Below are 13,613 nucleotides of genomic sequence, written 5' to 3' on the forward strand. Positions count from 1 at the left end.
TAGATGGGAATGGAGTTGAGAAGCAACGATTTTCTCAAGTATTTTGGAGATGAAAGATAGGTTGGAGATGGGGCGGAGGTTATTAAAGTTGTTGGGATCTGAACCAGGTTTTTTGAGGATTGGGGAGACAGCAGCCGTTTTGAGGGGTGCAGGAAATGAACCAGTAGTGAGAGAGGAGTGGATGATAGCAGCAATAAGAGGGAGCAGTGAGGGGAGGCAGGATATGACCAGGGCAGTAGGTAGGGGATCTAACTGGCATGTGGATGGTTTTGATTTACAGATGAGATCAGAGATAGCAGAGGGATCAGGGAGATAGAAAGAGGAAAATGGCAGACTGTAGGGGAGAGGTTCAGAGGAGGGGGCAAGTGAGGGAGTGGGGCTCAAGTGCTGGTGAATTTTTTTAACTTTCTGATTAAAAAACTGAAGAAGGGAGTCACACGTGTCCGAAGAGTACAGGTGGGGGGGTAGGAGATCTGGGGGTTGAAGGATTTTGTTGAGGAGTGAAAAGAGTGCCTTGGAGTTGCCATGGTTGGAACAAATAAGACTGGAATAATAAGTGGATTTGGCAGAAGCGATAGAGTCCTTATACTGTAAGATATGATTTTTGTACATGTCATGGTGGACAGTGAGACCAGTCTTTTTGTGGAGACGCTCAAGTTGACGTCCTTTGGACTTGATGGAACGGAGTTCAGGGGTGAACCAAGGGGCAGAATGGGAGAATGAGACAGACCGAGTTTTAACAGGAGCGAGGGAGTTGAGAATGGTAGTGAGCGAGGTATTGTAGTGGAGAACCAGTTCATCAGGGGAGGAGGAGTAGTCCGGGTCCGGTATAGAAGCGATGGTGGAGGATAGGGTGTGAAGATTTATGGCCTTGATATTACGGAAGGAGATGAGACGTGGTGGCTTGGTCATGGAGAGGCGGAGTGTGACATTGAATGAAAGGAGGAAGTGGTCAGTGATGGGGAGTGGATCAGCTGTGCAGTTGGAGGGAGTGAGACCAGAGCAACATATTAAGTCCAGTGTGTGACCTTTGATGTGGGTAGGGAAATCAGTGAAAATGCGGTAACCAGAGCTCTCAAGGCAGGATGAGAAGTCACAGGTGAGGGGGAGAGTGGTGTTGTCCAGGTGGATGTTGAAATCGCCCAGCATAATCACATTAGGGGAGAGAGTGGAGAGATGGGCGAGTAGAGCAGCAATGTCATTTAAAAACTCAGAGTGGGGCCGAGGTGGACGGTAAACGGTGGCCACAATGGTGGGAGTAGGGCCAGGTAGTTTACAGGCAATGCACTCAAATGAGCTGGATGCAGGGACAGAGACGGGAATCACTTTCCAAATCTCGCGGTGAATTATCGCGAGACCTCCGCCGCGACCTGAGCCACGGGGTTGCGAGATGTAAACAAACCCAGGAGGGGTAGCGTCGTTGAGTTGCGAAAAGTCATTTGGCTGCTGCCACGTCTCTGTCAAACAGAAAAAGTCATACTTGCGGTCGGTGAAGTAGTCCTGGACAATATGGCCTTTGCTCGTGAGTGAGCGGATGTTCAGAAGCCCGAAGTTGATGGTGGAGTTGTCATTATGGACAGTAGTGCTAGCCGACCTGGGTAGGCTGGCTAGCAAGCTGGGATCAACCCGGCGGCAGCTGGTGTTTCTCGGAGGGTGACGAGTGGAGGACCAGAAGGATTTTATTGGTTTGGAGTTGTCCGTATGGAAGTTCCGGCGGGAGCCACGGTGAATGTATTTTCGGCGGTGCAGGAGAATGACATCCCGAGGGCGCAGCACCGCAGGCAGAGGCTCAAACAGGTGGGAACGGAGCCGGAGGAACTCGGCAGCCGAGTACTGGAGAAGACCAGCCACGGGTCGGTGGAATATCGACAATGTATTCCAGGCGAGTGCCGACGAAAGTATAAACTTGGCGGACAACATTTTTAACCGAGAAGCCAGATGAGCTTACTAAACACAATAAAACAATAAGAACAGCCGGTGAGTAGCGGCAGCAAGACGCGCCAGCGTGCACACACCGTGTGTCCAATCAAAAAAAGTGTAATAACTTGTGATCAGCGCTGGTGTTTATTGTTAAAGTGTAAAGTGAGCGGGGGACAGAGGGACGTGAGGCGGAAGCAGACACAGACACACACAGGACTTCGCTAAGACTTCCTCGAGCTTTTATTTTGTTACTACTTCCTGTAACCGGCATTTGAATTTGCATATTAGCTAAATATTTAGTTTCACCCGAAACATTTAGATTTAACATTTATATTTAGATTTAACATTTAGATTTAGATTTAGATTTAGATTTAGATTTAAATTTAACATTTAGATTTAAATTTAACATTTAGATTAAACATTTAGATTTAAATTTAGATTTAACATTTATGTTTAGATTTAACATTTAGATTTAACATTTATATTTAGATTCAGATTTAACATTTAGATTTAAATTTAACAATTAGATTTAAATTTAACATTTAGATACAACATTTAGATTTAAATTTAACATTTAGATTTAGATTTAACATTTAGATTTAGCATTTAGATTTAATATTTAAGTGTAACATTTAACATTTGGATTTAAATATTTAAAACATCTCTAAGTTGACAAATATTGTTGTAAATTTGCAAAAAAGTGACTCTCAAAAATTCACACCTTTTTTTTAAACATGGTTTGAAGCTAAATGTGACAAAATGTTGCTGTTATTTTCAGCGTGAGCTGCTTGACAAACGGCACCCCATAGTCTCGGTCGGGGAAGAGACAGCGTTCAATGAACAAGCGCTCGTCTCCGTGTTGCATGGGTTTTTTTGCACTGCGGGAAGGAGAAACGCTTCACTTCCTGTAGCCAGCAGGTAGCGCTGTGATTTTAAGTCATGGTGTCTTTGTAGATGTCATCAGGTTGCGACTCTTGTCTTACATGCCTAGTTTGGACTTGATTGAACCAAATATGCCTGAGATACAGAAGCTTGTGTTTCGATGGCGTGTAATCAAACTTTGACGCTAGGCCACGGTCACATGGAATGACGAAATGTTAAAATTCAAATAACTTTAGATCTCCATCTTGTTGTGAAGACACTCATCTAAATTTTAAGTTGATCTGATGAAAGCCCTACGACAAGTATGTCAAAGTAAATATGCGGAATATGGCCAAAATGGCCACCAAATCCAAAATGGCGGGCTTCCTGTTTACTTTAACATATATATCCAAGAGAGTTATTTTTTTGTCATGAAAAGACAGATGTCCCCATCGATTTTCGTAGCTGTAGGACAATTGTAGTGCCGGGACTGCCCTTTAGGGGGCGCTAGTCAGTTATTCTGCCACGCCCATTCCTTAAAACTATCTGACAGTCTTCAGGGGTGGACTGTTGATACACACATGTAGTTTGAGGGAGTTGGACCCATGAACATTGAAGTTACAGCGATTTCGTGTGTCATGGCGAGTTGATGAACTTTGATGCCACGCCATTAATATGGCGTTTGACGAAAAGTCACAGTAATCTTATATCTTCATTATCAATGCCTTGAGACCCATTTGCCACAGTTTGACATGGTTGCGCAAAGTGGATGAGGAGAAATACTTCAAAGTGTAAGATGTACAAAAAACAAGACATTTCCTGCTGCCACCAGGGGGCGCTTTAATTTTAAGTCACGATTTCTGTGTTGATGACTTCAGGTCGCAACTCTTGTCTAATGTGTGTAGTTTGGACTCGATTGGACCAAATATGTCCGAGATACAGACACCCGTGTTTTAATGGCGTTTAATCAAACTTTGACGCAACGCCACGGTCACACGCTCTGATGAAAAGTTGATCTTTTGTTAACTTTAGATCTCCATATTGTTGTGATGACACTCGTCTAAATTTTAAGTTGATCTGATGAAAGCTCTACGACAAGTACATCAAAGTAAAAATGTGGAATATGGCAAAAATGGCCACTAAATCCAAAAAGGCAGACTTCCTGTTGCGTTTTTCATAATGCTCCAAGAGGCTTTCTTGTGCGTCTGGTCATGATACACAATTGTCTTTATTTTCGTGAGGATCGGTTAAAGCTAACTGAGGGGGCTTTCCGTAGGTGGCGCTGTTGAGCTATTTTGCCACGCCCATTTCAAATTACTCCAGAATACGTAAATTTCCACCACTCTCTAATTTACTGCAAACTTTAGAAAGTTTTTGAGCATGGGAAAGCCCTCAAAAGGCCCTTTCACTACGCTCAGAATAATCCTTTCAATTTCAATAGGGCCTCCCACCGGAGGTGCTCGGGCCCTAACTAGCATCCTCAGCTGAGCTGAATAGATGTGAGATAGTAAACATGTGTCTTATAACAGCTTTATAATGTGAATACACAGGATCAAATACATAATGGAAAGAAACAAGTTACCAGAGGTTAATTATGTAATAAACTAGGGCTACGTTGTAGCACTAACGGGCCCGAGCACACGCGCGTTTCAAGTCTGTCGCAATCGGGGAAAAGACAGCGTTCAATGACCAAGCGCTCGTCTCCGCGTTGCATGGGTTTTTTTGCACTGCGGCAAGGATAAACGCTTCACTTCCTGTAGCCAGCAGGTGGCGCTGTGATTTTAAGTCATGGTGTCTTTGTAGATGTCTTCAGGTCGCGACTCTTGTCTTACATGCTTAGTTTGGACTTGATTGAACCAAATATGCCTGAGATACAGAAGCTCCTGTTTCGATGGCGTGTAATCAAACTTTGACTCCAGGCTACGGTCACAAGGAAAGACGAAATGTTAAAATTCCAATAATTTTAGATCTCCATCTTGTTGTGAAGACACTCATCTTAATTTTAAGTTGATCTGATGAAAGCCCTACGACAAGTATGTCAAAGTAAATATGCTGAATATGGCCAAAATGGCCACCAAATCCAAAATGGCGGGCTTCCTGTTTACTCTAGCATATCTATCCAAGAGACTTATTTCTTTGTCATGAAAAGACACATGTCCCCGTCGATTTTCGTAGCTGTAGGCCAATCATAGTGCCAGGGCTGCCCTTTAGGGGGCGCTAGTCAGTTATTTTGCCACGCCCATTCCTTAAACCCATCTGACAGCTTTCAGGGGGGGGCTGTTGACACACACATGTAGTTTGAGGGAGATTGAACCTTGAACACGGAAGTTATAGCAATTTCGTGTGTCATGGCGAGTATATGGCGAGTTGATGAACTTTGATGCCACGCCATTAATATGGCGTTTGACGAAAAGTCACAGTAATCTTACATCTTCATTATGGTAAATGGTAAATGGATTTGTATTTATATAGCGCTTTTCTAGTCTGATGAAGACCACTCAAAGCGCTTTACAGTACAGTTTCACATTCACCCATTCACACACACATTCATACAGTGCATCTACTTGCAGCACTTTGTTATTCTATGGGGGGCCATTCAGGGTTCAGCATCTTGCCCAAGGACACTTCGGCATGCAGATGGTTCAGACTGGGGATCGAACCGCCGGCCTTCAGGTTGGAGGACGACCACTCTACCCCCTCAGCCACAGCCGCCCATTATCAATCCCTTGAGACCCATTCGCCACAGTTTGACATGGTTGCGCAAAGTGGATGAGGAGAAATACTTCCAAGTGTAAGACGTACAAAAAACAAGACATTTCCTGCTGCCACCAGGGGGCGCTGTGCTTTTAAGTCACGATTTCTGTGTTTATGTCTTTGGGTCTCTTGTCTTATGTGTCTAGTTTGGACTCGATTGGACCAAATATGTCCGAGATACAGACGCCCGTGTTTTGATGGCGTTTAATCAAACTTTGACGCCAGGCCACGGTCACACGCTCTGGTGAAAAGTTGATCTTTTGATAACTTTAGATCTCCATCTTGTTGTGATGACACTCGTCTAAATTTTAAGTTGATCCAATGAAAGCTCTACGACAAGTACATCAAAGTAAAAATGTGGAATATGGCAAAAATGGCCACTAAATCCAAAATAGCGGACTTCCTGTTGCGTTTTTCATAATGCTCCAAGAGGCTTTCTTGTGCGTCTCATCATGATACACAATTGTCTTTATTTTCGTGAGGATCGGTTAAAGCTAACTGAGGGGGCTTTCCGTAGGTGGCGCTGTTGAGCTATTTTGCCACGCCCATTTCAATTTCCACCACTCTCTAATTTACTGCAAACTTTAGAAAGTTTTTGAGCATGGGAAAGCTCTCAAAAAGCCCTTTCACTACGCTCAGAATAATCCTTTCAATTTCAATAGGGCCTCCCACCGGAGGTGCTCGGGCCCTAATTAGATACGAATGTAAGCATTGATTTATTTATGAGTGGTAAGACACCTTTTCTGTCTCGAAGGTGAATGTTATGCAGCTGCTCTGCTTTTGTGTGAGCATGCAGCAGTATAGGTTGTGTATGTATGTGTGTTTGTGCTTGTACCTATACGTAGAATGTCTCCAGGTTTGATAAAAACACTCGTTCCGCGGCGTGACGCCATGTGGACCCTTCTCCTGTTCAGCTCTCGTATGACAGGAACAACCCTGCGCTCTCCAGCAGGATATGGAGCTGTGCACACGTACACATTCACATGAAAAAGTGCACATAACCAACATGTTACTTCAGATTTTATTATCTGAGCATGTGTGTTTATGTGGCAAGTTGTTGTATGAAGTTATATATGATGAGAAGATACTGTGAACCCACCATTGACTTGCAGCACAGTAGAGGCTATGGACTTTCCTATGGTGTTATGGGCTGTGCAGGAGTAGGTGCCTTGGTCGTGCAAAGATACGTTTCTGATCCACAGTGAGCCAGAGGGAAGGGAGACAGCACTGGAGTCCAACAATCCACGCTTCCCGTGCCATTTCACTGTGGGTGGAGGAACACCTGACAGATAGAGGGACCAATAGGAAAAGTCTGTCCCAAAGGCTAGCATTATAGCAAGCTAGAAGGTGCTATGCATGGAATGCAAAAGGCAAAAGATGAGGTTGTGAACATTTTCCTCTGACGTTTTATAAAGTTACAAAGAAAACTGCCTCAAGATTGAAATGTGTCAACAATAGTCTTGACCCCACCTCTTCCATGACAAACATATGGGTGCTCAGATGGATGCAAATGCATTTGCTTTCTAAACAGAATTTGTGCTGGATGGGAAAATGACAACTGCCTCAGTCTGAAACCAGTAAAGATGCTGGCCCCATAATTTGTGCTGATTGTAAGATAGGCTCTTCAATGACTAAAATTATGACATATTAACCTCATCATCCAATGAAATAAACGTTACTGGGGATGGGACAAACAAGGTTTCGCTGTCTCTTTAAATGTCAGCAGCTCCTTAAACTCTTAAACACAGAACATGTACAATTTCACATCCATAAAATATATACAGTACTATATGACAAAATATAAATATATAAATAATATATAAATTAAGATTTATTATTAAATTGAATTATGACTAATGCAATACTCAATAACAGGAGTAAATGCATGGTTGGCACAAGGGAGCTGTGTAAGGGCAAGGCAGAGAAAGTGCTGTGAATGAACCTCTATGCAGCATAGTCAGCATGACAACAAATACATTAGTAATGTCAGTGGATGCACAGTAAGTCTGACCTGAAGCTGCGATTGCTTAATGGGATAAATCTGAGCGGTAGAAGAAAACTTTGGCTGAACTTTATACACCTACACGTCACATCCAGTTCACTGCCATGTGATTTATTTTTAAGATTCTGTGAGCTGTTCCAGACTGATCATGTAGGACGTATTACTGATGTCTTGTGCCACAGCTTTCTACAGGTGAACAGAGGTTTCCTTTAAGCATCGAAGTTGGTGGTTCAATCCCCATCTTCCCCATTCCGCTTGCCAAAGTGACTTCAGGCAAGGTAGGCTACTGAACCCCAAATTGCTCCTGACTGCTGTGTCTGCAGGAGCTCACATAGATGAGCTGTACGAGCGGCTAAAAGGTGGAGGTCAAATGTTAGTTGTCATGTATGCACCGGCAGAATCTGGACAGCTGAAGTGTCTAACCTGGTTGATTGTTAAAGATTGCAAATCACATTGGACATTAGCAGCATTAAACATTGGAGCTGAGGCTGTTGGCCACACCAATACAACATCCTTGTCGGACACGTTTGCCTTGGGATTTTCTTTCTTTATAAGCCAAATGAACAGTCTGTCTATGAAGCCAGCTACTAATCAGGACTTGGCCACAGCTCTGAGGTGTGTCGGTCAACATCCCCCTGGGTGAAGTAATCTACTAATGATGATAATGATGATGATGAGGAGAAGGAGAATGATGAGGATGATGGTGTGTATGTGTGTGTATGTGAGCTTTGTGTATGTTCAAATGTGTGTGTTTCTTGGCTCTGGACGGTCACACACACACACACACACACATACACACACACACACATTTTTTATTTTGACCGTAAGAGCTGGTTGGTTCGGACTGGAAATTGTGTTGACCAAATAGGTTTATTTTTCAGCTTGCAGGTTTATGTAACTATACACATTAGTATTTCTCCCACTGGCCTGACCGGCACTGTCCCACTGAGCCCATTCACTTCACAATGGGATGATGTCACACATAAAAATAGTTTATAGGCTCTGAGCAACTTTTGCGAATACAAAACCTTCCTTGTTGATTCATTATTTACTAATCATAATAATAGACCCTGTCTCCAGATGTCCTGTCAAATTTATTTTGTTGATGCCATATTTTAATTTGTAGTACTGGGAGTGACCAGTGGAACAAAATGGTAAAAAAGTTGCTGCACTGTATACAACTCTTAATACATCCAGAGTAAAAACACCCTCTGAGTTATCCACAGACGCCTAAGTGTTTTTTCCTAGAAGGAACTGTTGGGTTTCTCTATAATTGTTAAGGTTTCAACCTAACTATGTAAAATGCATTGATATACTTTTAATTACACACTGGGCACCACTAGCATTAAGTGACCAGGTAAACAGGCCCATCAATATAAATATTATTTGTGGATGTGCAATAGATTGGGGCTTGTTAACTCTCCTTCTAAAATGAAAGTCCCCATGTCCAGGTGTGTTTCCTGCCTGTAGTCCTGCCGTCTTTCAGCCACAGACTTCACATCCAGCACTATGACCTACCAGTGACTGGGCAGTCCAGTGTGAGGTTGGTGCCTGGCCGAACACTGACTCGTTCCCCAACCACAGCCCTCAAGCTGTGTCCCAACACCAGCTCATAGTCTGAAACATTCCTCCATGACACTGCGATGGCCGGTGGCTCTGAAGGTCCCCAGGGCAGAGAGAGAGAGCATCAATCAGTGGAGCAGCAATGAATGTGAAAATGTTATCTCCTTTTCAGTGCTATTGACATTCCTTTAAAGTCTTGTATTTTAAAGTCATTGTCTAACAGGAATCTTTAAGGTTAGTGACCACATCAACAAAAACAATGTAGTTTAATATTTATATAAAGGGATATTTTCTTAATAACTGTGGGTTAGCAGGAATATCAGTTGTATGGTCAGTCACACAGTGAGTCCGAACTATCTGGAAAACTAACATGATGGACTGACATACAATTAGTTTGTGGTTACCAGAGGACAAATCGAAATCACTTTGTTCTTCTCACTTTTCATCTAGCATAATTATCAGGTCAAATTGATGGTTTCTGACTAAATCACTGCAATTCTAACAACATCCCATCCTGCTTCAGCTCAATGCTTATCATCCTGTTTCATTATGATTAACAATAGAGTAAGATGATGAACATGGAAAACATTATATCTGGCCATAATCATTTATATCTATCAGTTGACTGACGAAAAGAAATACACAATTTTACAGAAGAGTGCCGTGTTAGAGAAAGTCCACTTTTGATTCAATAAAACGGCCGTGGAAAAACAAAAAATCTTCAGGCTTATTTTAAAAGGAACAAGAGTAGCAGTAGATTTGATCCAGTTACATTGATTTCTTATTGTTAAATTCTGGAAACAGGAGGCAGATCTGTCACATACTTCCGGAGGTAGGCTATTTTACAACAATGTTCTCTTGTAGTTGTTTGTGTGGCGGAGTTATCCTGTTTGAGAAAGAGCTAACATATGCATCTTTTGTTGTATACCTGTAGCATTCTGACATGCACATCGAGTTGCAAGCACCGTTGTGCAGCGGTGCCTCATTGACTTTTAAAGGGAACTCATACTAGGTGCAATATGTCACTGTCAAGTGCAGGAAAATGATCAATCAGTTTATCCACACTGATTCTGACATTGCTCAGAAACGGCTGTTCTGTCAACAGCTCAGGACATAATGTTTTCATCAGGCTGAGTAACAACAGAAATTATAAAATTTACTTCAAATCTCTAAGCATAGAAAAGAGGTTGCTGCCTGCTGTGAAGACCAATCTGTAATCCGCTCCTTGTGGATTGATACATTTGTTAAAATGTGAATACTGCTACTTATTGCATGAAAACAAAAACAGAGAATTGTATGTATGTAATGTATTTCATTTTAAGTTTACTTAAATATTAAAATGCTGTCACAACGACCACTGAAACTTGAGTCCAGTAGAAGAAAGCACACACCTGCCACAAGTAGCTGAGACGTCTCTGAGTCTGAGCCATGCATGTTGGCAGCTGTGCACTTGTACTGGCCTCTGTCAGACACTCTGGGCTGAAGGATGTGAAGTCCTCCGGAGCTGTCCCTGGAGACCCTGCAGACAGACAGGGAAAACATATTTGGTCTACCCAGCTGTTCTCAACAGATTAGAAGCTAAAAAGATGCTCCCACTACTTTCTGAAAGAGACAGCTTAAACAGAGGGGGTCGCTAAGTGAAGGGATTCATATTTGGTCAGATATAAAAGGAAAAAAATAAAATAACAGATGATTTTTTCCTCTTCACATTCTGCATCAACTGCAGAATTCTGAATGAACAGTGGAGCACTACGACTGCAGCTACACCAGATGATGTCTTTTACCGTTAATTATATTTCATTAAATAAGGGAGAGCACTCAATAACAATGAATTGGGAAGGCAGAACTTTCATATATCCTTCAAGTATCACTTTTGTCACAGAAGGTGCTGTATTAAACAAGTGTTATATATGTGGTTTGTCCATAATTTGGTATCTATTAGAATTACATGGTACTCATATAAATAATTGCTGATACACAGGGACATCACTGCAACAGCCAGGACAGATGAACCAGAAAGATAATTTAACAGTTGCTTAACAACAAACAATGTAAAATTCACAAACAATTTAAAAAATAATAAAAACAGAGATGATAAGAAGTGAGATAAAAAGGGTATCCGATTCTGCAAGTCTAATCTGCTGTGGCAGATTGTGCCAAAGTGTAGGCAAGGCTATGTCTCCTCGGTTTTCAGCTGAGATTTTTGAATGGTTATCAATGACCTACCGGAGGATCTCAGACTGTGTCACGGCTCGTAGGAGGATAAAAGATCTGAAATATAGGGAGAAGCAGAGAACTCCTCTTTGACCTGACTTTAAATTTGATACACTACTGTTTCACATGAGTAGTTGTTCTATCGTAATTTATAGTATCTTGACATAATTTACAGGAGTTGGGTATTGAATGCATCTTGATACACCTGGCTTCACTTGGGGGAAATATCTAAAATACATGAGGGTATCTTGGTGTTCATATGAAGTATATATTTAGAATTATACCACTGTGATTGTACGCCTTCCCCAGCCAGTACAGTTTCCATCTAAATGAAAAAACATTCCAGATTCATATGCACATACCGTTTAACTTTGAGTCAGCAAGACAACTGATCAAAAGATGAAGAAATTCCCTCAAGGTGCTCTTGATATCACATTCAAGAGGCCAAAAAAATGATCTGTGGAGTCACGGTGACATTTACCTTTGACCGCCAAATTGTAATCAGGTCATCCTTGAGTCCAAGTGAACGTTTTTGCTAGATGCAATGACATTTCCTTTGGTCATTCCCAGAATCAATGTCATGTGACCATAACCTTTTGACCTTCAACCACAAAAATTGAATATGTTCATCTTTGAGTCCAATTAAATATTTTTACAATATTTGAAGACATTGAGGGACTCTCTAGCTGATATTAACATATCATATTCAAGAAAACAGAAAACATAATTTGTGAGGCCAACATGATCTTGACCTTTGACCCCAACATTTTAATCAGATCGTCCCTGAGTCAAAGGGAATGGTTCTGCCAAATTTGATGAAACTGTCTCTAGGCGATTTCAGGATATTGTGTTAACAAGAATGGGACGGACGGACATACATACAGAGGGAAAACCCGGGGAACAGAATGCCTGCAGCCACTGGCTGTCCCCACATAGGAAGGAACATTTTTTTTGCTGTTTTCCCTCAATTATAATACAGAGCTAAACATTTTGTCCTCAAATGACATGAACAAACCTCAGTAAATCTGAATAAAGTTATTTTAAAAGGTCAAACTTAGCACATGTTGTGGAGAGCCATCATAGTTAGTTCACTCCACAGCTCCATGTAGCAAAGGACACATGCAGAATATTGTTCTCAGCCCAAATGTCCTGTGTTCTTAATACTATTAAAAAGGTTAGATACTCAATGCCCCCATATTGCCTAAAAACAGGCAATGTTTCTGAAAAGGGTAAGTGACAAGCAAAACTGTAATACAAACAAAAGTCTTAAACCTATACTTGCACTTTCCTTGAGGCTTGGGTTTATCAGGTTTACAAACAAAGAAAATCTAGAATCTTAATTTTTTCTTTCTAAATTATAAATTGGCTAAACGTTTTTAGTTAGTTGAGCACTTACTTACTTACTTACTTCTGGGTTTTTTATCCCAATCTCACAGCCTTCCTAACATCAGAGTCAGAATATAATATATACTGTGTATGATGTACAGAAAAGCACCCTCTCTAATGCAGTCAGTCATGATGTGATTGACAGGCCCCTCGAGCAAAGTTGTGAAGGCCTCCATATGCAGCTGCTCCCACACATAAAAGACAGGAGCAGTGAGTGACAGCTCTCAAACTTCAATCTGCACCTCAAAAGTAGGAGATGAGCAAAATAAATTCAAGTAATTTAAGTTGAAAGGACATTACAATCAGTTTCCCCAAAGTATGGTCTGCTTCTTTCTCACAATTTTTTTTTTTTAAGTCATTGATATTCAACTGTGTATTATAATGATATACATTATGTGACCATAGAAAAGTCTATTGTTTAATATTATTGTGTTACAAATCACAGTCTTAATGGCTTTTCTCTCAGGTACAAGCATGAGGACAACAAAGAGGAAAGATTTGGCTAAGTCTGAGATAGACCAGAGAACTCTACTTATAACTGTAACCAAAAAACACTGAAGTGTGAGACTGTTTGCTAAAAATAAATATCGATTTAAATTCTAATTAGTTTACATCTGATTTGAAAGCTTTTCTTGCACAACTATGTAAAGTTGAAAAATGCCGTATTGACCACGGACTAAACAAGTGGCTTTCATACCTGCTCAGTTCACTTGGTGTGGAGCCCAGAACAAAAGAGAGTTGCAGTTTAGATTAGGTTTAATTCATGTTACAGCAAGAGAACATTTAGTCAGTGACAGTCCTCTTGTTCTTATGAATCACCAAATCTACATGAAAACACATGTCAAATTTACTGAAGTTGAAAATTTGCTAAATGCGCTCAAGTAAGGATGACGGGGGTAAAAGATAAGATGTA

The 13,613-nt window shown here is 41.3% G+C and overlaps 1 protein-coding gene across 1 annotated transcript in view; it reads right to left on the bottom strand.

The window, feature by feature from the left end:
- adamtsl3 (ADAMTS-like 3) overlaps positions 1 to 13,613 on the bottom strand; it is a 179,601-nt gene that overhangs the window by 11,146 nt on the left and 154,842 nt on the right. Inside the window, exons 22-25 of the mRNA XM_061067677.1 lie at positions 10,492 to 10,619; positions 9,056 to 9,193; positions 6,624 to 6,817; positions 6,371 to 6,476 (exon numbers count right to left, since the gene is read on the bottom strand). Of these exons, the coding sequence (XP_060923660.1) occupies positions 6,371 to 6,476; positions 6,624 to 6,817; positions 9,056 to 9,193; positions 10,492 to 10,619 (566 nt within the window). The remainder of the gene's footprint in view (positions 1 to 6,370; positions 6,477 to 6,623; positions 6,818 to 9,055; positions 9,194 to 10,491; positions 10,620 to 13,613) is intronic.

Source organism: Limanda limanda, chromosome 3 (genome assembly GCF_963576545.1).
Source record: "Limanda limanda chromosome 3, fLimLim1.1, whole genome shotgun sequence".
Lineage (NCBI taxonomy): Eukaryota > Metazoa > Chordata > Actinopteri > Pleuronectiformes > Pleuronectidae > Limanda > Limanda limanda.